At 39.1% G+C, this 24738-nt stretch overlaps 1 protein-coding gene across 1 annotated transcript in view; it reads right to left on the reverse strand.

Moving 5' to 3' along the window:
- Hibadh (3-hydroxyisobutyrate dehydrogenase) overlaps positions 1 to 24738 on the reverse strand; it is a 127418-nt gene that overhangs the window by 12750 nt on the left and 89930 nt on the right. The window contains exon 5 of the mRNA XM_004652781.2: positions 3611 to 3744. Coding sequence (XP_004652838.1) covers positions 3611 to 3744 — 134 coding nt within the window. The remainder of the gene's footprint in view (positions 1 to 3610; positions 3745 to 24738) is intronic.

Genomic DNA, 24738 nt, shown 5'->3' on the forward strand with positions numbered 1-24738 from the left:
GCCCTAATAATTAGGTTAGAAATATTAATAGGAAGAGTTGAATATGAGTATTTTAGAAGTAGAATGGGAATAATTAATTGCAGTGTTCAGTACTGTCCATTACCTCATCTTTCCAAATGAAATTTATTTTCAAGAAATAAGTTAGTCCAGCTAGGAAAATGGCTCAGTGATTAACAGAGCCTGCTTGCAAAGCCTGCTGCTCTGAGTTCAATTCCCTAGTCACCCATGTAAAGCTGGACCAGTATTCATTTGCAGCACCAAGAGATAGCTGGATGGCTATTCATTAGACAATGCTGAGAACGTGCAAATAAATAAATAAATAAATAAATAAAATAAAGCTTTAAAAAATACTTGGCATGGCAGCATAAAACTTTGATGTCAGCACTTGGGAGGCTGAGATAAGAGGATTACCATGAGTTCTAGGGCAGCCTAAACTAGAGTGAGTTCCTGGTCAGCCTGGGCTACAGGTAGACTATGGTTGTTTGAATGTGAGAGTTTGAATATGCATAATGTAAGGTGTTTTATTAAAACCGAACCCCTAGCAGGCAGAACCCCTGGGGGCAGATCTTGAAATCCAGCCCTACTAGAATAGAATGTGTTTAGAATAGTTTGGAGCTCTGGCTATTTGTGCTTGTTGGTGTGGTACTATTTGATTGTCTCTCTGTTTGGAAGCCAGCATCTCCCACACCTGATAGTATTCCCCTGGATTCTGGGAGCCTGAAATAAACCCTTTCCTTCCATAAGCTGCTTCTGGTCAGGTGCTTGTCCCAGCAATGAGAAACTTACTGCAACAGAGACCTTGCTTCACAACAGTAATGTTGGTACTGAGGAGTGGTGTCAATTGCTGCTAGACACCTGACTGTGTGGCTTTGGCCTTCTGGAGTTGATTTTCAAGAGGAATGTGGAAGGATGTAAAACCTTGGCCTCAGAGATGTCTTGCAGTGCTGTAAGTACAGCTTGACGGACTATTCTGGTCGGAGTTGAAAGACCTGAATGCAGTAAGAACTATGGACTGTGAGGTTTGGCTTGTGTGGGTGAGAAAGAGCTTTGCCTGGACTGGGCTAAAAGCAGTTTGTGAGAGAGCTTGCTATTATGCCTGTGTCCTGAGAAGTTGTGCAATGTTGCATTGCACAGAAATGGACTGGTGTGTACAGAGGGATATGGCACAGAAATGAACTCTTTGGGCTGAAACTTCTGCCCGTTCAGCTACAATTATATGAGAGATGACAACCTTTGAGATTGGGCTAGCTGACCTGTACTGGGGCAACAGGAAGAATGTAGATTCTTTTGAAGGGGCCTGAGTACTCAAAGAGTGTCCTATTCTTCAAAATCAGCTTAGTCCCCTCTGGATTAACAAGTTGGCACCCTATCTGGTATTATGGAGTATAAGAAATGCAGGAAAGAGAGGGCCACTGAATTTGCAACATGGTCTTGTGTTTTGGAAACAGCCATGGGCAGTATGTAGCTGGTTTGCTAGATTGCCTGCATGGAAACCCAATGTTAGGATGAACCATTGGTTGCAGTGGAGACCCATTGGAGATGCTGGGACCACAATATGGCTGCTAAGGAAAGCTGCCATCCTCAATGAAGTTTTCCAGGACTGTGAGTAGCCTAGCTGGAGGGGTGGAATTGGAATGCCAGAGACTTGCTGCTGGTTAGAATTATTGGACTAAGAGACTTGTCACTGGCTTGAGTAGGTGGACTCAGAGTTACAGAGTTTGATGTTTGCCCTGGTTGCTTTAAATCTTGTATTGGTTGACTATTTCTTTGCTATGCCCAATGCCATCTTTTGCAGTGTGAATATTTATTCTGTGCCATTATGGGTTTGGGGGGATTTTTTTTTTTTTTTTTTTTGGTATTATGGCTCAGTTAAAAGACTTTGGATTACAGGGATGTTTGAAGATCACTTAGGATTAATAAAAACTACAGAGACTCATACTGAATGCACTGCATTTTATATCATGTATCAGTTATGGGGGCCAGGGGCAGATGTGGTGGTTTGATTCAGGTGTCCCTCATAAACTTAGGTATTCTGAATGCTAGTCTCCCCAGCTGATGGCAAATGAACATTAAAGCCTCCTGGAGGCAGTGTATTGTGGAGGGCAAGCTTATGGGCGTTATAGCCAGTTTCCCCATGGCAGTGTTTGGCACACTCTCCTTTTCTTGTTATACACCTGATGTTGGCCAGGAGGTGATGTCTACCCTCTGCTCATGCCATCATTTTCCCCTGCCATGATGGAGCTTCCTCTCAAGTCTGTAAGCCAAAATAAACCTTTTTTTCCCCCCACAAGCTGCTCTTGGTCAGGTGATTTCTGCCAGCAATGCAAACCTGACTGCAACACTCCCTATCTTCTTATTTTCTGAGACAGGCTTACTCACTGAATTTGGAGCTCGCCAATTTAGCTAGATTAGCTGGGCAGTGTGCCCCAAGATCCTCTGTTTCAGCCTTCCTAGGGGTAGCATTATAGGCATGTCATGAGGCCTAGCATTTTCATGTGGATGCTGGGGATCTGAACTAAGGACCTCATATTTACTCAGCAATTGCTTTACTGACTAAGCCATCTCCTCAGCTAAATATATAAATATATATATATATATATATATATATATATTTATATATATATATATTTATATATATATATATATTTGTGTATATGTGTGTGTGTGTGTGTGTGTGTGTGTGTGTGTGTGTGCGTTTTTAAACTAAATACATCACTGACATCTGCCTAAACCCATTAGAAATTATGGAAAACAAGTTGGTTGTGGTGGAGCACACCTTTAATCCCAGCACTCAGGAGGTAAAGATAGGAAGATAGCTGTGAGTTTGAGGCCAGTCTGGGACTACAGAGTAAGTTCCAGGTTAGCCTGGGCTAGGGTGAGACCCTACCTAGGGAACAAAAAGAAAGAAAGGAAGGAAGGAAGAAAGGGAGGGAGAGAGGAAGGGAGGGACGGAAAGAGAGAGAGGGAGGGAGGAAAGGAGGAGAAGAAGGAATGGAGGGAGAAATAAATTATGAAAAACCAATTTATTCAAAATTAACAAAATGTTTTATCCCAGCATTCAGGAGGCAGTAGTAGGAGGATCTCTGTGAGTTTGAGGCCAGCCTGGGACTACCATGTAAGTGTCAGAGCAGCTTGGACTACCATGTAAGTGTCAGGCCAGCCTGGGACTACCATGTAAGTGTCAGGCCAGCCTGGACTACAATGTAAGTGTCAGGCCAGCCTGGGATTACAATGTAAGTGTCAGGCCAGCCTGGACTACAATGTAAGTGTCAGATCAGCCTGGACTACAATGTAAGTGTCAGGCCAGCCTGGACTACCATGTAAGTGTCAGATCAGCCTGGACTACAATGTAAGTGTCAGGCCAGCCTGGACTACCATGTAAGTGTCAGATCAGCCTGGGACTACAATGTGTCAGGCCAGCCTGGGACTACAATGTAAGTGTCAGATCAGCCTGGGACTACGATGTAAGTGTCAGATCAGCCTGGGACTACAATGTGTCAGGCCAGCCTGGGCTAGAATGAGACCCTAACTCAAAAAAGGCAAAAAAATCCCAAAACCAAAACAAAACAAATTAACAAAATATGAATGAAGAATACACAGAATGAGTTACCTGCCCAGTCCCAACAGCTCCACAATACACCACATTGGAGCCCATGCACCCCAGCAACTCCTGGGCAGCCGCAAATTCCTCTTCAACTCCTCCCACCATAAATGTGAGGTTCCCAGACCGAGCAGCTCCTACACCTTTGGGGAAAAAAAGAGGAGCAAAAGTTTAACAAAAGTAAACTGTTTAAATAAATAACAAAATGAGAGAGAGATAAAAAATCTCCAAACCAAAAATATCTTGCCACCAAAATTCCCTTAGAAATATAGCAAACAAGTGTCATTACAGGCCAATTACTAACCGAAAGGACAGAGTCATTCTCAATTTACCTTAAAACATTTTAGCATAATCATGGCTTTTCCTATCTGTCTATATCATTCAGCCCTATTTCTGTATATCCATAAATATGAAATACCCATTTTATTCTACAAATTCATCTACTATTCTCTGAAGATGCCTATTCAGTAATGAAAGTACAGAATAAGGATTTCCTGGGCCTTGCCTAGCCCCATGGCAGGTAGAAGGGTCTACTGCTGAGGTAGTGCTTAAGGCCTTTGGCTCACCATCTCTCCCCAGACACCATTTGCAGATGAGATCTACAAAGAGAGACCATTTCAGGTGGCAAGATACTTTTACATTTATTTACTTACTTACTCATCCATTTATTGGGGAGAGACAGAGAGAAAAAGAGAAAAGAGGGAGAAGAAAATGCCAGGGCCTCCAGCCACTGCAAATGAACTCCAGACACATGTGCCACTTGTGTATTCTGGCTTTACGTGGGTATTGGGGAATCAAATCTGGGACCTTAAGCTTCACAGGCAAGTGCCTTAACCACTAAGCAATCTCTCCAGCCCCACTTTTTTTTTTTTTTTTTTTGGTAATTCTCACTGGAAAAAACTGAGCAAAACCACAAGTTGGAGGCATAGAGGTAAAATCCAGATGAAACAGAAATCTCTGGATTTCAAATGGCATTTTCCCCCAAGTTACATTTTATATGGAAGTTATTTTACTTGTATAAACAGAAAATTATACTGGAATCTCTTACTTTTGTAAAACAGAGACTTAAAAAATTGCCAATAATCAATAAACAAAAATAGCAAGAACAGTAAAGCTTTACAGTTATAATCATACATTTATGTTTACCAATCAAAGATAGCTCAAGAAAAACATGGATGGTTAGAATTTGGAACCAGACCAGAGAGAAAGCTTCCGTGCCTTCTTTAAATACACTGACCTGGAAGTGGTGTCTTCAGTGTTTTTCAAAATAAAAGATTATTCTGAATTGAAACCAATTTATCACCCCCTCCTTTGGCTCTTCCATTCCCAAGAAATCAAAGGGAAGCACAGTTTTGTTTAGCACATTTAGGAAGAAAAGGTGGTGGAGAGAGCCACCAGCTACATTATGCTCAGAGAGGGGAGATGAGCACAAACTTACTTTCTGGTTTTAACAAACATAAGGAAAGAATAAAATCATTGGGCAGCTATGATTTAAGTGATAGATATACCTTGGTTCATGGATTAAACAAGAATTTAAAAAACTTAAAAGAAAAAAGAGGTAACAGGAAAGCTTCAAAACTATAGCACTGCCCCCTTACAAATATTTACTGTCAGTTCAACATACTGGAAATCTGATGTTTTTACCAAAGGCCTACTACAAAACAGGAATCGTGATGATAACATAAGCTTGTAAGATATAACAGTGCGTGTGGAAACCAGAGAAGAGAAGGAACAATGGGCGAGAACATGGAACAGTGAGCAGGTACTTTGAGAGTAAGACTCTGAGGGGGAAGGACACTGGTCCCAGATTGGAGGTGGGTGGATGCCTGCTCCACCATCTTGGCTCCACGGGGTAAGACAACAGGATTTGCTGAGGCCCAAATCAAATCTTTACTTTTCCCTCTCAAGAGGATGTGTTCTGAAACTTCAACAAGTCTCCTCAGGAGGATTTGCTGTCGCCATATAAATACAGGAAACCTACGAGAATAGCACCCATGATGGGAAAAATCCAATACGCCCAGCAACTTCTACATGAATTGTTTCTCAAAGGATCCTGTTAACACCTTCAGGTTTAAGGTCACTCAGATGGACATCACCAGTGTAGTACTGCTTTGGCATTTCCCTGGCATCACCGGATTGCTCTATGTCTTCAAAGTTTTCACTTCCATCTATACCAACTTGCTCCAGCAGAGCCTCTTCCCACTAAGATGTTTGTTTAGGAAGCAGGGGACACCATAGTCCACGGATCACCATCCATACTTCCTTTGAGGTGTTGCGTTTTGCCACCTCCACCAACCAGTAGTAAGTGAGCAAGGTCTCATCACTCTCTTCTTTCTGCTCACTACCACTAGTTTACCAGTGCGTGGCTGTCTAGATGTCTGTGGTTAACTTCCTTCAGGCAGATCCCAGCTTGGCCTTCCACTGAAAGATACTTTCTTTCTTTTTTTTTATTTTTATTTAATTGAGAGCAACAGACACAGAGAGAAAGACAGATAGAGGGAGAGAGAGAGAGAGAGAATGGGCCCGCCAGGGCTTCCAGCCTCTGCAAACGAACTCCAGACGCATGCACCCCCTTGTGCATCTGGCTAACGTGGGACCTGGGGAACCGAGCCTCGAACCGGGGTCCTTAGGCTTCACAGGCAAGCGCTTAACCGCTAAGCCATCTCTCCAGCCCTGAAAGATACTTTCTTAAAAGAAAGAAAAATGCTTCTTATTTAAACTGATTACTCAAGTATACTTTCCAGTGCCATTTGACTTTTCTGTTGCTTTCTGCCACACGTTTTTGGGGCAATTCATTCTGAGTGATATGAGCACAAAGAAAAAATAAGTAACAATGGTTTGGCTGCTTCTTAGTAGATTTTAACAAAGGCTTAATGTATAGTCAGTGGTTTAACTGCTAAGCCATCTCTCCAGCTCTAGTCAGTGGTTTAAACAATGAATGAAAAAAAGTTGTAATTCAGAACAGAAAATCTGGCCTAGATGTATCTTAAAAGAGAGCCTTTTCCTCTAAACTTTTATTGACCATGAGATAAAATCAAGAAAATTAGGGGTTGCAATGACAGATCAGTTGGTAAAACACTTGTCATGCAAGTAAAAGGACCTGCGTTTGAACCCGGAGTTCCCACATAAAAATGTCAAGCAATATAGCATGCACCTATCGTCCCAATGCTGAGGAGGTAGAGACAGGAGGATCCTTGGGGGCAGGCTGCCTAGCTTGTCTAGCTAAACTGGTGAACTCTCAATTTAGCAAGACCCTATATCAAAATAAGGTGGAAAGTGATTGACAAAGACACCTGAAGTCAACCTCTAGCCTCCACATGTACATATAAATGTGTGCACACACAAGTACCAGCATGCATACACACCACATACACACAAACATGCCAAAATATCAGATCTTTACAGTTTTTAATATTGAAAAATCATTTATTTACTTAACAAGAAAGGAAGAGGGAAAGAGGGAGGGTGGAAGGAAGAGAGAGAGGAAAAGAGAAGGAATGGGCATGCCAGGGCCACCTGATATCACAAGGAACACCAGATGTGTGTGCCATTTATGCATCAGGTTTTTTCTGGGCCTTCAGTCTTTGCAAACAAGGGCTTTTAGTAGATGAGCCATCTCACCAGCCCAGAAATCTTATTTCATAATTCCAAGTTAGAGATTTTGTTCAAAAATAGGAAAGTATGTGGATAAAGTATATTAGTACATGTTTTGTCTTGGGACTAGAGAGATGGCTTAGCAGTTAAGCACTTGTCTGTGAAGTCTTAAGGACCCTGATTCGAGGCTCAATTCCCCAGAACCCACGTGAGCCAGATGCACAAGGGGGTGCATGCATCTGGAGTTCGTTTGTAGTGGCTGGAGGCCCTGGTGTGCCCATTGTGTCTCTCTCTCTCTACCTGCCACTTTCTCTCTCTATCTGTCACTCTCAAATAAATAAATAAAAATAAACAAAAAAATGGAAAAAAAAAGGAACTGAGAGAGGAGCAGGTAGCTGGGAACTCAGCCACTTGCTGTCTCTTAAGAGAAAAAAATTACAGTAGAAGTAGAAATAAGGAAACCATAAATGGACAAGCATCACAGCTGGTCATTAGAATAGAAAACTGCAACTAGTAGCCTGCTTTTTTATTAAATTTATTCAATGAAAGTCCTGCCCATTAAAGAAAAAGCCCAAGTTCCCCATTGCATTCAAATCATGAAAACTTTGCAATTGTCAAATCAAATAGCTTTCTATTCCATGGATCATACAATTTTTAACAACTTACTACAAGCACAAGTCAGTATGATGTTAGCTAAGTAATCATGGAAGGGCTGTATGCTCATGCTCACATGTTACAAAAGCCTGAAATGTTCATACCTCCCATTAAATTACATTATTTCACAATCTCTTTAAACACACCTCGGAACAAAAACTTAACTCTAATGGTGCTTTTGATCAGCTGATCCCTGTTATTTGAACAGTGATAAATGTTGACATTTCATTGACTGTCACCCTGATAGTTTCTAGTTTACGCCACCAAGATGTTGAACCATTAGTGTTTCATAATTATGCTCAATTTCTTGTTTTGTTTTGTTTTGTTTTGTTTTTTAATGGGAGAAAGATGGTTCTTTTTTCGAAAAAAGTATTTTATTTATTTATTTGAGAGAGAAAGAGACAGAGAGAGGGAATGGGAACATCAGAGCCTCTAGTCACTGCAAACAAACTCCAGACACATGCACCGTATTGTGCATCTGGCTTACGGGGGTGGGGGGATACCAGGGAATCTAGCCTGGATCCTTAGGCTTCACAGGCAAGCACCCTAACTGTTAAGCCATCTCTCCAGCTCATGCTCAATTTTTTTAGCCATTTTTATTCAACTTACATAACCACCTCTTCTCCTAATCCTGTTGATCCGACCTACAGAAATTAAGTAGACAATTTAAGTCAAAGCTTACAAACAAATCCAACACTATCCATCATAGGTCAATAGCTTTGTGTCTAGATTACAGACTGCTAAATAGCTTCAGAGAGTCATTTATTAAGGGAAAATTAATGCTGACAGTGGTTCTCAGCTGGTTAATCTTTTGATGGGTACACTTTCTCACTTGTTCAAATACATATTTCAAAAAGAAGTAAGTTACTTAATGAGAAAGTATCACAAAAATTATCTTTTAATTCAAAGCTCCATAGCAGCCCCCTCTTTTCTTGTTGTGGTGTTCTAATTATCTAGGACTTTATCATAACCTACATCCTCATGTAAGGGTCCTACTAAATCACTTTTGCCTTTCTTTTGTTTATTTTTTTGACTTAGGGTCTCACTCTAGCCCAGGCCTACCTGGAACTCACTCTGTAGTCCTAGGCTGGCCTCAAACTCAGGGATCCTTCTATCTCTGCCTTCTACTCCCACCCCAATGCTAGGGTTAAATGTATGTGCCCCCATGCCAAGCAACTTTAGTACTTTTTAAGGCCAAATCTTATCTTCCCATATATATTCCTTTAACATTATCAAGCCTACTCCTAAACCATAGACAGAACTAAGACCTAAACCATCCTAAAAGAAATGTGACCATTTTGAATAAATTTAGGGGAAAAGAATCTTGAAAGCTAAAACTCAAAAACTTTGAAAGACATCTCACAGGCATCAGAAGACACTGTATAGACTTATGTCTATCAATAATAAGCAGTAACATTGCCATGCCATGCTGTTTTAATTCAAGTCTGTTTAACAAAGTAGGAAAACACAATGCACACTTAGGTGATGGCTAAAGTACTGGGAGAAGAATTCATGGATTGAACATTTCTAATACAAAAATCTAAACTCTGAAATGTTCCAAAATCTGAAATTTTTATCACCAACATGGTACCACAAGTAGAAAAGTCATTATCTGACTTCATGTGATATGATGTAGTTAAAATGCAGACACAATAAAACTTCTGTATAAATTTATAAGGCATGTAAGGTATACATAAAACATCAGTGAATTCTGTATATGTATGAACTTTGGCTCTAACCTCAAAGATACCTCATTAAACATATGAAAATATTTCAGTATGTGAAAAAGTTAACAAGTCTGATCACTAAGAGATACTCAACTTGTACATGTGTGTGTGTGTATGAGAAACATCAAGGTAGGGTCTCACTCTAGCCCAGGCTGAGTTGGCATTCACTCTGTAGCCTCAGGCTGGCCCCGAACTCACAGCAATCCTCCTACCTCTGCCTCCCAAGTACTGGGAATAAAGGTGTGCATGACCATGCCTGGCCTAGTTTACATTTTAATAGCACATACAAAGCCATTCTATTCACACATTATAAAAATCTTTGATTTTCCTCATGTGAATCTTTCTTCAAGGCCAGCATGGGGGTCTTGTTTTAGTCAACAGCTCCACTATGTAGCACAGTGCATGATATATTAAGTAGATGATTGGAAAATAAGTCACAAGACACAGAAGCAAGAATAAAGGCTCTGGAGATATAGTAACTGCCTTTTCAGAGTGCTGTTTGCTAGCTATATAGCTATAAAGAAAGTATTTAACTTCTTAGTGGCATATAAAATTGGAAAAGTATTAATAACCTCTTTATAGAGTAGCTATGCATATGTAAATATACACAAAATAAAATGCCATTCTGTCTAAGAGCTTACTATTTTATAACTTGAGTTTGTGAAGTGGTCATTTTCCTATTTGGTTATCTAAGCTACTGTCTCCTCTAGGATAATTTTAGATTTGCTTAGTATATATTAGCTGCTTTAGGCTAAGCCCATAAACATCAGAAGCAGGCTGTCCCAGATTAAGAAATTCTATAGAGAAGATCATGGTCAGTTGATGTTAAGATTGCATCATTATAAGGTGGGCATAGAGGCAAAAAAATAAAGTAAGTCTTGCTGTCAACTGTCAGTAGGTTTATGAAAACACTGGTAAGAATATAAGTATTCTGAATACACTTGCAAATCTGCTTCAAACAATTTAAAGAAACATAAGCTAAGCAAGTAATCAGGTGTGGTTTATACAGATGCTGCATTCAGTCTGTTAAATGCACAAAATGCCCTACCTCTCCTTGCAAGATTTCTTTGCATATCAGAGCAAAACTATTTGAAGCAGAAAACCAGGAATAAAGAGGAATAGTCTGAGACCTAATGAGACAATAGGATGGCTACAGTTAGTAAAAATGTATTATATTTTTGCAAATTTTAAGTGCTCTCATAACTAAAAGCATGAAAGGTAAGATGTTAATTAGCTTGATTTAGCTAGTCCACATAGCATATATATTTCAAGATATCACATTGCATATAGTAAATACATATAGTTTTGTCAGTTAAAAAATCAATCAATAATAAAATTGAAAAAGGAAACAGGAAATCAAAATTAACAAATACAAAAATGAAGCCATAAGATTTAATAGTAAAATTCAAAATAGGGGCTGAGATGATGCTCAGTGGTTACAGGTACTTGCCTGCAAACCCTCCTGACCTTCAAAATAATAGAAAAGCCTCTTTGGAGACAAAGAAAGCATTAACATGAACATAACCAGCTGATGATAACATTATTCACCATTACTCAGTATTCTATATATTGTCACAGTCCCACATATTTTTCCATTAAGTTACTTTTTCTAAAGAACTTTAGCAAAAGGAAGACTACATATAAAACTTAATGTATCTTTCTTTTGTCTTTAGTTGAGGGAGCAGTAAACTTTCTTCTCCTTAAATCACTTCTGATTTTTTTAATCTTTACTTTTCTTGTCAATAAATGCTGGTTACTTTTCTGGTTTCCTCATCTGTCCCTGAAACAGCAAATGCCTTACTATGTACATGAAAACTGTGCAGTGGCTAGAATGTGCAATGATGCTTCATGCATCCACGCCTTCCTTAGGCCACCCCCTCATGTGCAATTTCCTTCCCCTCTTTGCCTGGTTAAGAACTGCTTATCTTTCAAGATGTTACTTCAACTCTGAGCAGCATTTCATGACCTTGTTGACACCCTTTCTTACAATATTTTGAATGATATTGCTTTTTTTTTTAAAGCTCTTATAACTACTTAAATCTATGACTTTTTTTCTGTTATGTCTTGCTTAAGACCCTTGTGGGCATGAAGTATTTGAATCACATGATAATTAACTCCATCTAGCTGTCCACAATGTACATATGTTCCAAAAACAAGTTATATATGAAAAATACCAATTTGATTTGTTAATTATATACAAAAACTCAATTTTGGAATAGTGTGATTCTCTATGTATGTTAATGACATTTTCACTCATTGATGCATAAGCAAGCATACACATAAACGTGCATATATAGTAACATTATGATGAGGTTAAAAATGAAAAGCATGTGATTTGAATTAAGTAGCCTGGAATAAAATTACTGGTCACACTACTTAGACAAGTTCTAATAACCTTCCAATCTTGGTTTCTCCATCTGCAAGTGATGAAAAACAAAACAAACAAGCAAACAACAACAAAAAGATGCCTGAGATTCCCCATTCTTTTCTGAAGTGTCAAATATATGAGAAAGTATTTTATGTAGTTACGAATGTTACAGAAACTTGAATTTAACAAGTAAATCTATTCAGTATAAACATATCAAAGTGCTTGGTCCAAGAGCAGCAAAGAGCTGAAATTTGGAAGTTAGCCTTATTAAAAAAGCTAACCCCAGCCAGGCGTGGTGATGCATGCCTCTTTAATCCCAGCACTCGGGAGGCAGAGGTAGGAGGATCGCCATGAGTTCAAGGCCACCCTGAGACTACATGGTGAATTCCAGGTCAGCCTGAGCCAGAGTGAGATCCTACCTCAAAAAAACCAAAAAAATAAAAATAAAAAAACAAAGCAAGTGCCTTAAGAAAAAAAAGGTAACCCAAGGGTTATGATAGGTAAGCCATGATGCAAGTAATCTAAACTAACCACCTACAAATCACAAGTGAGGTCATTTTCAATTGCATCTCGATTAGAAATAGGCCTTTAAGTCTAGAAAAGGTAAAGACAGAAAACTAAAATGTACCCTCAAATTATAGCTGCCTTAAATACTGTAAAAATCTTGCTGCCAAAGCACTCACATTGATAGATAGCAAAATGCAGTAAATCACTTCACTTACTCAAAAGAACTTAAATGTTTTAACCAGTCTGCAATGAAAGAGATCAGGAAGAGGACCAATGGGACTTGGGCTGCAATGTGAGCTGTCTTTAAAATGCAATTGTTCTAATCATTTTCTACAGATGCAGCCTCACAAGGGGCTGCTGTCACAGGGACCATTTACGACTTGTTATGGTGTCTCTATTGTTTACCAGCTACACTGCTGAAAAAGGCGACAGCTGGGACAGAAAGCTGCTACTCAACGAACAATATAATCCCGTGAAAGTAATCAACAAATTTAAGGGTGTTAATTAACTTTACACTTTATCATGTTCAATTAGTTGTCCTTTCTAGAAAAGATTGCCGTGCACAATCAGTTTAGAGCGTGCCATGTTTGATTTGTAAGTGATCACTGTTTCTGTTTCAGAGTCCATGTCAGATGTTCTCTTGGGTGCTGGTGACACAGATGAATGGCTCTGCACATGTTAGGGGTGATCTGGTTTAGCATAAGCCAGCATAACATAACCCCTTGTTAACACTACTTCTGGCATTATACAAGCTGGAAACGGAAAAGCGAAAACATTCACAGTGCTATTCTGGAGTCAGATAAACAAAGTTTGGATAGCTTTTCCTCAAATTAGCACAGATACAAACAACATGGAGAAATAAGCCATTTTTCATCATTATTTTTCAAAGTAGGTCTTCTTTTTCAAGGCATGTTTGGGATCATTTCCTCCCAGCAAGATCCTGAAGCTTTGTTGCATTATGCACAAAGCACCACTGTTTCCTCGGACATATACAGTCTTTCTACAGCCCTTGAATAAATGCTAGGGATGTGTTAAGTACTGGTTTGTATCAAATTCTAGAATGAAACTATTAAATCTATAAACCATATTCTCTAAGTGTAGGAAATCTGATGTACACTAATCTATGAATGCAATTTGCTATTTCTCTTACCTTCAATGTACCTGTTCCTACTTACTAACAGGAAGAAAAATTTCACAATGGAATGACTATCCCTCCACTACTGCATTTTAATGAAAGGCACTGCCGTTTCTCTGAATTGATAAATACAGCATTGCATCAAAGTATTTCAAAGCCACCAATGAAGTGAACAAAAACACCAAATTGAGGTTTGACAGGAGGTGTGTACCTTTAAGAAAACAAAAGCAATGGGCATGGATCTCTTTCTTAAAAAAGTTATCTACATAGGATTTTAAAACATCTTCCTAAACTATAGCTTGCTGTTCTACACTGTCTCCTGCATAATATACAAATTAAGTGCATATAAACGCACATTAGTAACTACACTACTTAGCTGGGTACATAGAAAAAAACACAAGGACAAGGCTGAACTTTTTCAAAACAGAAGAGTTGTTAACTGTGAAAGCTAATAATGTACAAAGTTAAATATTAAAGAAGGAAATTATAGGCTATATCTGAAACAGCTGAAACCACAATACATAGCAGCAGAAAACATTTGTTTTCTGCAGAAGATCTGCAGGGAGAAGAGAAGCGGTCGATAGATCCTTAAATTGGAAGCAATAGCCGTTCTTCTAGCCCAAGTTGGCAGCTGCTACATTTGCAGACCTGGTTCATTATTTACCCATAATGACCATCAAGCTGCAGTCAAAGTCAGATCACAACAACTGTCAGCAGCTCTTTTAATTAGCCTTGTGTGAATGCAGATAAATATCACAATAGCCCTGCTTATGCTGAAAGAGCAGCCGAATGGTCCGTGTAGAGAAGGCTAGCTTGAGAGCTACTGCAGTACAGAAACCAGTTCCAGCAGAGAGCAGGGTCCAAAGGTGGGCTAAATCCAAGCATGAAATGGCTTACTTTCATTTGAAAATTCACTTTAAAAGCAATTTCTGACACTCGTCAAGATCAAGACTATGCCCAATGCTGAAGGTCAACAAATTAGGCTCCTGAAAGCTGTAGCCAATCCTAAGAAGCACCCATGTAAAAGCTTTTAGAGAAAATGAGATGAAAACTCTATCTCAGAGGGCAAAGCTCACTAGTAGAACACACGTCTAGCACTGTAGCAACAGGACTCCTCTTGTAATTAATAGATCCTTGAGCTTTAAAAATATTTTTTTTCTTTCTTTCTTTCTTTTTTCTTTGGAGGCAGGGTCTCAGTTTAGCCCAGGCTGATCTGGAACTTACTCTAACTCAGGCTAGACTCCAACTCACAACAATCCTCCTATATCAAGCCTTTTGACTGTTGGGATTAAAGGTGTGAGCTACCATACCTGGTATAAAAAAATAATTTTTATAAACCAAATAAACTGAGCTAGAGAGATAGCTTGCCTACAAAGCCTAAGGACTCAGGTTCAACTCTCCAGGTCCCACCTAAGCCAGATGCACATGGTGGCACATGCATCTGGAGTTCGTTTCCAGTGGCTGGAGACCCTGGCACACCCATTCTCTGTCTCAAGTAAATACATAAATAAAAATAAACCTTTAATTAAGTACCTTGCAACTTAATGCACTTTTATTTTACCTTTTCTAGGACATGCATTATTTATAACATTTCTGTGACAGGACTTGGATATTTTCCTAGAAATTTCATAAACATTCTTTCATTCTGCATTAACCATTACAAAATTTAAAAAAAGCTTATGACCAACTTTTGGTAATTCAATGACTGCCATATTCTACACCCCTTTACATTTTACCCTTCCCTCCCCACACATATCTTGCTTGCTATAGAAGAAAAGCCAAAAATGCAAACATGATAATTATAGACTAGGCTGCTGTAACTCTGAGGGAAGGGAAAAAGAGCTGACAAGTGACAAACAGGAGAGGGCAGAGGGAGGGTAAGAGAAGTGAGCAAAAGGCAAGATGGCCTAATAGCAACAGAAGTAATTGACAACCACAAAAACTAAAGAGTAAAAAGGAATGCTGAGTTAATAAGCTATACTTGACTAATCTGGAACTTATCTGTGAGTCCTACTTGGAAGTCCCTTGAGAATTAAAGAGACATGGATGTTGAGGTATAAGCGGCTGCTTCCACGGGGAGCACCCATCTGTGCTTCCATTCCTGCAAACCCCTCAGCAGTATGTCTCTTTTCTGACAGTGCATTTCAAAGCCTTAAGGAAGGGTTTGCATGAGGATAAAAGATACATTACTATTTATGCAGTTTGCATTCTACTTGGTGCTTTTCTTATTGAATAGAAAACACTACTATGGGAAGTAATTTAAAAACTGACTACTTGGTCTAGAGAGATGGCTCACTGGTTAAGGCGCTTGCCTGCAAAGCCTAAGGACCCAGGTTCAATTCCCTAGTACCTATAAAAGCCAGATGCACAAGATAGGGCAGGCGTCTAGAATTCCTTTACAGTGACTGGAGGCCCTGGTGTACCCATTCTACCTGCCTCTTCCTCCTCTTCCTTTTTCTTCCTCTTCTTCTCTCTCTCAAATAAATAAACAAAGTATTTTTAAAAAATGACTGCTTGAGTCAACTTCAAGTACTAAAATGATGGAATAAAATACCTTGACAGCATACTACAAGATCATGTATGTGATCAGGGCAACTACTGATTGAGTGTTAGTAATATGTGGAGAACTCAACTAGTTTTGTGAGAATTAAAGCAAAAAATTGTGGGGTCTTTTGCTTTTTTTAAAAAAAATAAATAACCCATTTAAATGGGGAGATGGTTCATTGATTAAAAACTTGCAAAGCTTGCCAGCCTGGGTTAATTTCCCAGCACCCATATAAGGCCTGATGTATATGTCTGGCATTTGTTTGCTGTGGCAAGAGACATTGGTATGAACACACACACACACACACACACACACACACACACACACACACACACAATCAACCAACCTGTGGCAGATGATAGCCCTTCCCCTTTTCACCTACCTCCTGACTACACACACAGCCAATAGCTCCACCATGTTCAGTACACTGACTAAAAAGACAGGTCAATCTATTAGTTCAATGTAGTTACAAGTAAAAATTTTAGCTCCCAACTGGATATTTGTTTCAAGGAAGGATCTCACTCTAGCCCGGGCTGACCTGGGATTCATTATGTAATCTCAGGCTGGCCTAGAACTCATGGCCATCCTCCTATCTCTGCCTTTTGAGTGCTGGATTAGAGGCGTGAGCCACCACGCCTGGCTGTCTACTGGCTATTTCTGATTGCTGGCCCTCAGAAACACAATGCATTATGTTCTACCAGATGCTGTCCAGCCTCTCCTTTAATCACACCCCAAAATTGTTTCTTCTTAAGGCATACCCACTCTCAGACATCACCTCTGCACACAGGTACTGTAATGTCAAAAAGAAACTCATTATATCACTTCATGAGACTCTACCTCAAGAGTGAAACAAAAAACGAACAAACAAAAGGAACACAAATTTACTTCCTCTCAGTTCTGAGGGCTGGGAAGTCCAACATCAAGGTGCCAGTAGTTCATCCATCCAGATGTTTACAATCTTCCTTTACTCTTCCAGTTCCATAGTTGCCTGAATAAACTCTGGCATCATTTGCCTGAATAAACTCTGGCATCATTTTTTTTTTTTTTTTTTTTTTTTTTGGTAAAGCAGGTCAGCTGGTAATGAATTTTCCTAGTTTTCTCTTAACTGTGAATATCTCTATTCACCTTCATTCCTGAGGATCATTTTCTACATAAATTCTAGTTTCAGTACTTTGCATCTTTGTGGTTTCTAGGGTAACTCCAGTCAAGATCCCCTGTAATGCATTACTTTTTAGGATTTTTTTTGGGGGGGTCTCTGGTTTTCAATAGTTTGAGTATGATAATATGAATTTTGGGGACTCCCTGAGCTTCTTGAATCTCGAAGTTGGCCTTTCACCAAGTTTGGAAAGCTCTCTGCCACTATTTTCTTTAAATGTTTTTATGAATCATGTCCATTTCTTTCTGCAACTCCGATGGCATAAATGTTAGAATTCTGATGTTGTCTCACACAATATTGAGGCTGTTCTTTTTTCAATTTTTATTTATTTGTTTGGGGGGTATTGTAGGGTGTCTTGATGCTGCAAATGAATGCCTGTCCAGCTTTACATGGGTGGGTGGGGAACTGAACCCAGGCCAGTAGGATCTGCCAGCAAACATCTCTAGCCACTGAACCATCTCCCAGCCCCTTGCTTTTTTCTTTTTTGGGGGGGAGGGGGGGAAAGGATGGCAGGAGGATCAAAAGTTCAATGCCATGTTCTGATTGTCACAAATTGTAGGGTCTGGAACTCAACTGACTATCTGAAAATCCTCCAAAGATGAACCAGGAACCATTACCTCACAACATGACGACGACGGTCAGTGTCTGGTTCCATCTGCCATCTTCTGTGCACGTGGATGAATGTATATAGTTCATAGGTCTTTGTGTTCATTTAAAACTAAGTAAACAACCTCATTCTTTGGAGCTTCTACTTATTTATTTTGTTTGTTTGTTTTTTCAAGGTAGGGTCTTACACTAGCCCAGGCTGACCTGGAATTTGTTTCAGGCTGGCCTCAAACTCACAACAGTCCTCCTACCTCAGCCTCCCAAGTACTGGGATTAAAGGCGTGCACCAAAATGCCTGACTTTCATTTCTTATTTTAATTTAATTTAATACAGTGTATAGACAGTTTCATGCTCTATGTATTTATAATTATACACAATAAATAAACCTGTTAATTCCATAATATTTATAATTATTATATATTTCTAACCCTCCTTAAAACATTCAAAATAAATCCTTTATGTACTCCCTCCCCCCCCCAAAAAAAAAGATAGTTCACCATCAGCTTTGGCTACACAGCTGACCCTCCCTGCCTGAAAACAACCAAACACTAAGCAAATACAGAAATAATATTCAAAATAAAAGTTCTTATTTAAAGCTTCTATTTTTTTCTTTTTATGTTTTGTTTTGTTTTTTGAGGTAGGGTGTCACTCTAGCCCAGGATGACCTGGAATTCACTATGTAGTCTCAAGGTAGCCTTGAACTCATGGTAACCTTCCTACCTGTGCCTCCGGAGGGCTGGGACTACAGGCATGAGCCAACACACCTGGCTAAAGCTTCTATTTCTTAGAACTGAGGCTTCCAATCTTCTTAATGCTTGGAATGTGGTTATATCAGATGTGTCCAAATGCTTGATATGCTATGCAATGTCTGGTTTATTTTGGCATTGGCATCTTGAGTGTCTTTTCCCTTGAAAGCTATCAGACTTGCCTGGTTCTTTCTAGGTTACGGAATTTGCTTATAGCACCATGGACATTTGGGTCAGAACATGTTATACAACTCTGGGTCTTGCTCATCTTCTATGTAAAATAGGATATCTTGTTTTATGTAAACAAGTGTGTACATATGTGTTTTTAGCAGACAACCAACTACGGTAGGGGCAGGCTACACATTCCAAACCACTTTTGTAGGCTACAGTTCTAGTATCAGCTCGGTTTTCAAATCCTTTGCAGTGCCATTTGCATCTGTCCCACATGTGCATCATCAGCCAGAGCCAGTCTGATATTCAGAAGACTATTTCATAGCTAAGCTTATAAGCCTTTGGTATGATGCTGAGGGTCAGAATGATGCTCTATGGTCCAGAGGTGTACCAGGAAGTTCGGACACAGTATTGTTTTTCAGTGCTCCCTCTCATACCAATTAGCATCCCACCACCAAACCCCCTTCAGATCCTTTGATTAGGGAGACTTGCATTTTGGTAATAGTCATCCCCTGGGCCAAACAACAGGAAAAGAAAGAAAAACACAACAGATTTCCCCTTAGGTTTGAACCCTGGTTCCTCTGAAGCAAAAGAAGGACTCCTCACTCAGCTTTTACGTATCCACTTGCTACCACAACCACAGCAAAATGGCAGCTTCAGGAGAGACTTTCTTGTGGCACAGCTGTGAGAATTAAAAAACATAAGAGAAAGAATTCCCTCTTTCTCTGTCTCATAGGGACCCTCTTCCTGATCTTGGGACTAAAACTTTTCTTTTGATTGGAATTCTTTTTATTTGTTCCCTATGCACAGCCCCAGGGTTCATGCTGCCTTGAATCCAGCCTGGGCAATATAAAAGCTGGTGGCAATGAGAGAGAAACCCAGTAAACCTGTTGCCAGAGCAAAAACCCTACAAGTTTTTTTTTTTTTTTTCTCTTTTCAAGGTAGGGTCTCACTCTAGTCCAGGCTGACCTAGAACTCACTCTCACTCTGTCATCTCAGGTTGGCCTCCCAAGTGCTAGGATTAAAGGTGTGCGCCACTATGCCCAACAGGATTTCTTTTCTTCTTAATTTCCTACTTAAAATATATTGTGCTTCCTACTTCTGTGGATTTACCTCAATTCTAGAAAATTCTCAAATATGTTCACTACCCTTTCTCATTTAATTAGGAACTCCAATTAGACGAATAGTTAAGCTTTTATTTCCTACTAATGCATCTGTTTCTTATTGCCCATTCTTTCATATTTTCACCTATAATTCTTTCTGTATTACATTTGAATTATTTTAGATCCTTCCTGTTTACAAATTATCTCCTCAGCTCTCACATGTTATTTAAGTCATCTGCTGACTTGAATTTCAATAATTTCTATATGATTACTCATTTCTGGTTGTTTCCAGTTCTGTACTGTTTCCAATTCCATCTGTAGTCTTCAGCTGTTTTCTATATAGACATTTCAAGGTCTCCTTTGGGAATTTCAGTCTGTGGTTAACAGGGATTGACTCTGTTCCTGTCGATTTGTCTCCTTATACCTTGGGTGATTTATTTTTAAATGAAAGCTCATATTTACTATACCTAATATTTGTGAATTCTGAGGGTCTCAGATTGAGGGTGATTTCCTGCAGAAAAAGTATTTTATTTCTTCTGTGAGTGACAGGCCTTACTAATCATACATAGAAGCCCTTAAATGTATTGGATGGGCATTTTCCCAATTGGGTGAGTAAATTAAACTTGAACTTTATATCTGTGAATTCAGAATTCCTGTTACAAAGATTCAAGAGAGATTAATGACATGTTTTATTTCCCCACCTATAGCAAGTATAGATAAGACAGATTTCCTAGTCAGGCCCCTTAACCAGCGAGCATAATTTTCCCCTTTCTCCTTGAGGGTATGATCTCTTTGGGGTTGTTGTGAGTTTTAAATAAGGGGAACAGAGTGGCTGATTTTCTCAGTTTGTGTGAACACATGGCCTAGGTTCTCAGAACCTCATGAATTTTGTCCATGAATATTATTCCCAAAGTTCCCATTCCCCAGAATCAGCATTTGCCCCCAGGACAGTCAGAGTTTCTGCTTTTACCCATCATTCTTAAGTCAAATTACTACTCAATTAGTTGGTCATTCACTGACTTATTTCCCACATCTTTTGAGGAACCTGGGAATGTATTTAAAAGTATGTTAAGGAAGTGGCTGGCATATGCCTGTCATCCCAGTACCTGGGAGGCAGATACAGGAGGTACAAAAGTTCAAAGCTAACCTTGGCACACAGCAAGTTTGAGGCAAGTCAGTCGACATGAGACCCTGTATCAAAAAAAAGTGCATTTACAGCTGAGAGTCTATCTCAGTGGTAGAATCTATGTCCAGCATGTGTGAGGCCCGTGGGCTTTCTTGCACTGAACTCTGCCCTAAAGTGCTTTATGGCAGCAGAGTATTTAATATATCTTGTCTACCACACTGCCAAAATCCATATGTGGCTAAATGGGACCTTCAGTATCAAAGTCAAAACTAATTCTCTTCTTATTCTTATGCTAGGATATTTTCTTTTCTGAAAATCAAACAGGCTTCATCTTTACCATTATCCTAAAACCTTACAAGGAGGGTTTCTTTTATGGTATCAACTTCTTATGTGAAATTTCATCCCACTAGATAAAGCAGTGAGTCATGTCAATGAAGACTATCTATAAATCTAAAAGACATTAGGTACTTAGAATCACTAGATCACCTCAATTTTGTGTTTGTTTGTCTGTACATTTTAAAACTCTTATGAAATATTTACGATCTCCTGCATATACAGAACATACTTAGTTCTTTAGACTATTAAAAAATTTAAGATCCGATTTTGAAAACATTTTATCCAATTCTTTTCTTAAATTTTTTTTTTTAATTTGGGAGACAGAGACAAGGAGAGAAAATGGGTGCACCAGGGCCTTTAGTGACTGCAAATGAACTACAGATGCATGTGCCACTTTGTGAATCTGGTTTTATATGGGTACTAGGGAATCAAATCTGGGTCCTTAGGCATCACCTGCAAACACCCTAATTGCTAAGCCATCTCTCCAGCCCTTTATCCAATTCTTAATCAAATTAAGTTTTGTGATACAGACAAGAGTTGCTGTACTATAAAACAAACCAGAAAACTATCATTAAAAACTTAAAATGGGGGCTGGAGGGATGGCTTAGCGGCTAAGGTATTTGCCTGCAAAGCTAAAGGACCCACGTTAGCCATATGCACAAGAGGGCATAAGTGTCTGGAGTTCGTTTGCAGTGGCTGGAGGCCCTGGTGAGCCTGTTCTCTATCTCTCTCCCTCTTTGTCTGTTAAATAAATAAATATAAAAGTTTTTTTAAAAAAAAACTTAAAATGGAAGCCGGGCATGGTGATGCATGCCTTTAATCCCAGCACTTGGGAGGCAGAGGTAGGAGGATTGCTGTGAATTCAAGGCTACCTTGAGACTAAATAGTGAATTCCAGGTCAGCCTGGGCTAAAGCAAGACCCTACCTCAAAAACCAAAAATAAAACAAACAATAAAATAGGGGCTGAAAAGATGGCTTAGCAAATAAGGCATGTGCCTGGGAAGACTCCAGGTTTGATTTCCTAGTACCTATGTAAGCCACATGCATCTAGAGTTCTTTTGCAATGGCTGGAGGCCCTGGCACACCTATTCTTTCTCTACCTGCTTCTTTTTGTCTCAAATTAATAAAATAAATAAATATAATATTTAAAAAGTTAAAATGACCAGTTGTGGTGGCTCACACCATTAACTCCAGCACCTGGAGGCAGAGGTAGTAATTTGAGGCCACCCTGAGATTACCTAGTGAATTCCAGTAAATAAATAACTTTAACTGTTCAAATTTCAAATAAATGAAATATCACATTTGGGTTATAAAATTAGAAGCCTTACTACAAAAGTCAGATTACTATAAGCCATAAAAAGTGATTAGTTTTGTAATATGTTTTGCTGACACAGATTAAGGACATTGAAGGAAAGTGCAGGTAAAGTAAACTTCAGGCCCCTTCCTAGTATGAACAAAGTCCTGAATTTGATCCCCAGTACCAAATAAAAACAGCAAGTATGCTATACTTGGGAGGTAGAGGCAAGAGGATCAGAAGTCCAAAGTCATATCAAAATTGAAGGGAGGGGGCTAGGGAAATGGCTTAGCAGTCACAGCACTGGCATGTGAAACCTAACGACCCAGGTTCAATTCCCCAGGGCCCATGTAAGCCAGATGCACAAGGGCACACATATGTCTGGAGTTCATATATAGTGGCTAGAGGCCCTGGCATGTCCATTGTCTCTCCCTCTGTCTCTTTCTCTCTTATAAATAAAATATTTTAAAAAATAGAAGAGGGGGGTTCAGTGAAAAAGAGGTGGGAGGAGGAAAAGGGGGATGGTAGAGAATTATGATAAGAGTACATTGTGTATATGCATGGAGGTTGTCAATAAATGTATTAAAACAAAAAGGAAGTTCAACATAGTAGAAGAAGTGATGGAAAGATTATAAGAGCCTTTGGGTGGATGGAAATAGCATGAGGAATTGTGTCTTCCTGTCTCTCTCCCCACCACACCCCAAAGACTAAACAAAAACCCCTATCTAGGAAGACCCTCAGAATAACTGGGGCAGAGGAGAAGGGATATATGAGTACAATCCTTTTGTTTAAAAAAAAAAATCATGGGGCTGGAGAGATGGCTTAGTAGCTATGGCATTTGCCTGCAAGGCCAAAGGATCCTGGTTCAATTTTCCAGGACCCACATAAGCCAGATGCATGAGACTAGCCTGGGCACTGCCTCAAAAACAAACAAACAAACAAAAAACAAATTACAAGGTTAAACAAAGTAAACTACAGAAAAGAATCATCAAGGCACAAAAAATGGGATTTATTCAGAAAATAATAAATAGCTGAATTTGGAATAAACATGCCAGCAAAGCTGACTCAATACCCTTTGGAGCCTTCACAACTATATTCCTTGGAATATCCTCATACAACCCAACAACATATGATACCTGTCTACCCGTTTTTCAGGAAGCCAACTGGCCTAGAAGTCAGATGACCTTGGCTATACCACCCCTGCCATGGAACTTGTTTATGCCTGTTCTCATCATTATCAATCCATACTATAATAGTATCCTTTTCTACTCTCACAAGAAAATTTACATCTCACCACACAGAAATGTTAAGAAAGAGGGAACAAGTAGATTTTCTCAAAGGAAAGAAGGGCTAGCTTCTTGGCCAGCATCTCTCTCAGAAACAATTTAACACAGAAACATGATACTAATACTATCAAAATTTAGGGACACTCTGGGTTGAATAAATTTGAGATTAAAAAAAATGAGGACCTATGAAGTATATTGGAAAATACTGTTTCTAAGGAAAAAGTATATCTCAAACTTCAAATAGGTAACTGTACCTGTTGATTTACATACAAACAAAAACCCCTGCAAATCATTTTCTGACATAACAAAGTACCCATAAATATATACATAACTTTCAGCATGCAAAACCTTAGTTATTACTCTTTTAGGAGAGAAAAATAATTAGTTATGTATGCTTCTTTTCTAATCATATATAATTTATATACTTTATTTAGCCATTGGAAATAATATTTGAAAAAATTAAAAATACAAACTGTCCTCGAACTCACAGCGATCCTACCTCTGTCTCTAGAGTGCTGGGATTAAAGGTGTGTGCCATCATGCCCAGTATTTTTATTTTATTTACCAAAATGTAAGACATATGGAGTGCTAGAAGCCAAGACTATTTTAACCAAACTCCCAATTTTATCAAAATAAAATCATACAAAGATTAGGTACATAAATAAAATCTTCTCTAAGGAATTTTAACAGAGAACAGCTTATTGTTCCAGTGATTTTATAAAGCAGCTAATCAAGAATAACAAGTGAAGGGCTGGGGTGATGGCTCAGTAGTTAAAGGCACTT

This window comes from Jaculus jaculus, chromosome 16 (assembly GCF_020740685.1).
Source record: "Jaculus jaculus isolate mJacJac1 chromosome 16, mJacJac1.mat.Y.cur, whole genome shotgun sequence".
Classification (NCBI taxonomy): domain Eukaryota; kingdom Metazoa; phylum Chordata; class Mammalia; order Rodentia; family Dipodidae; genus Jaculus; species Jaculus jaculus.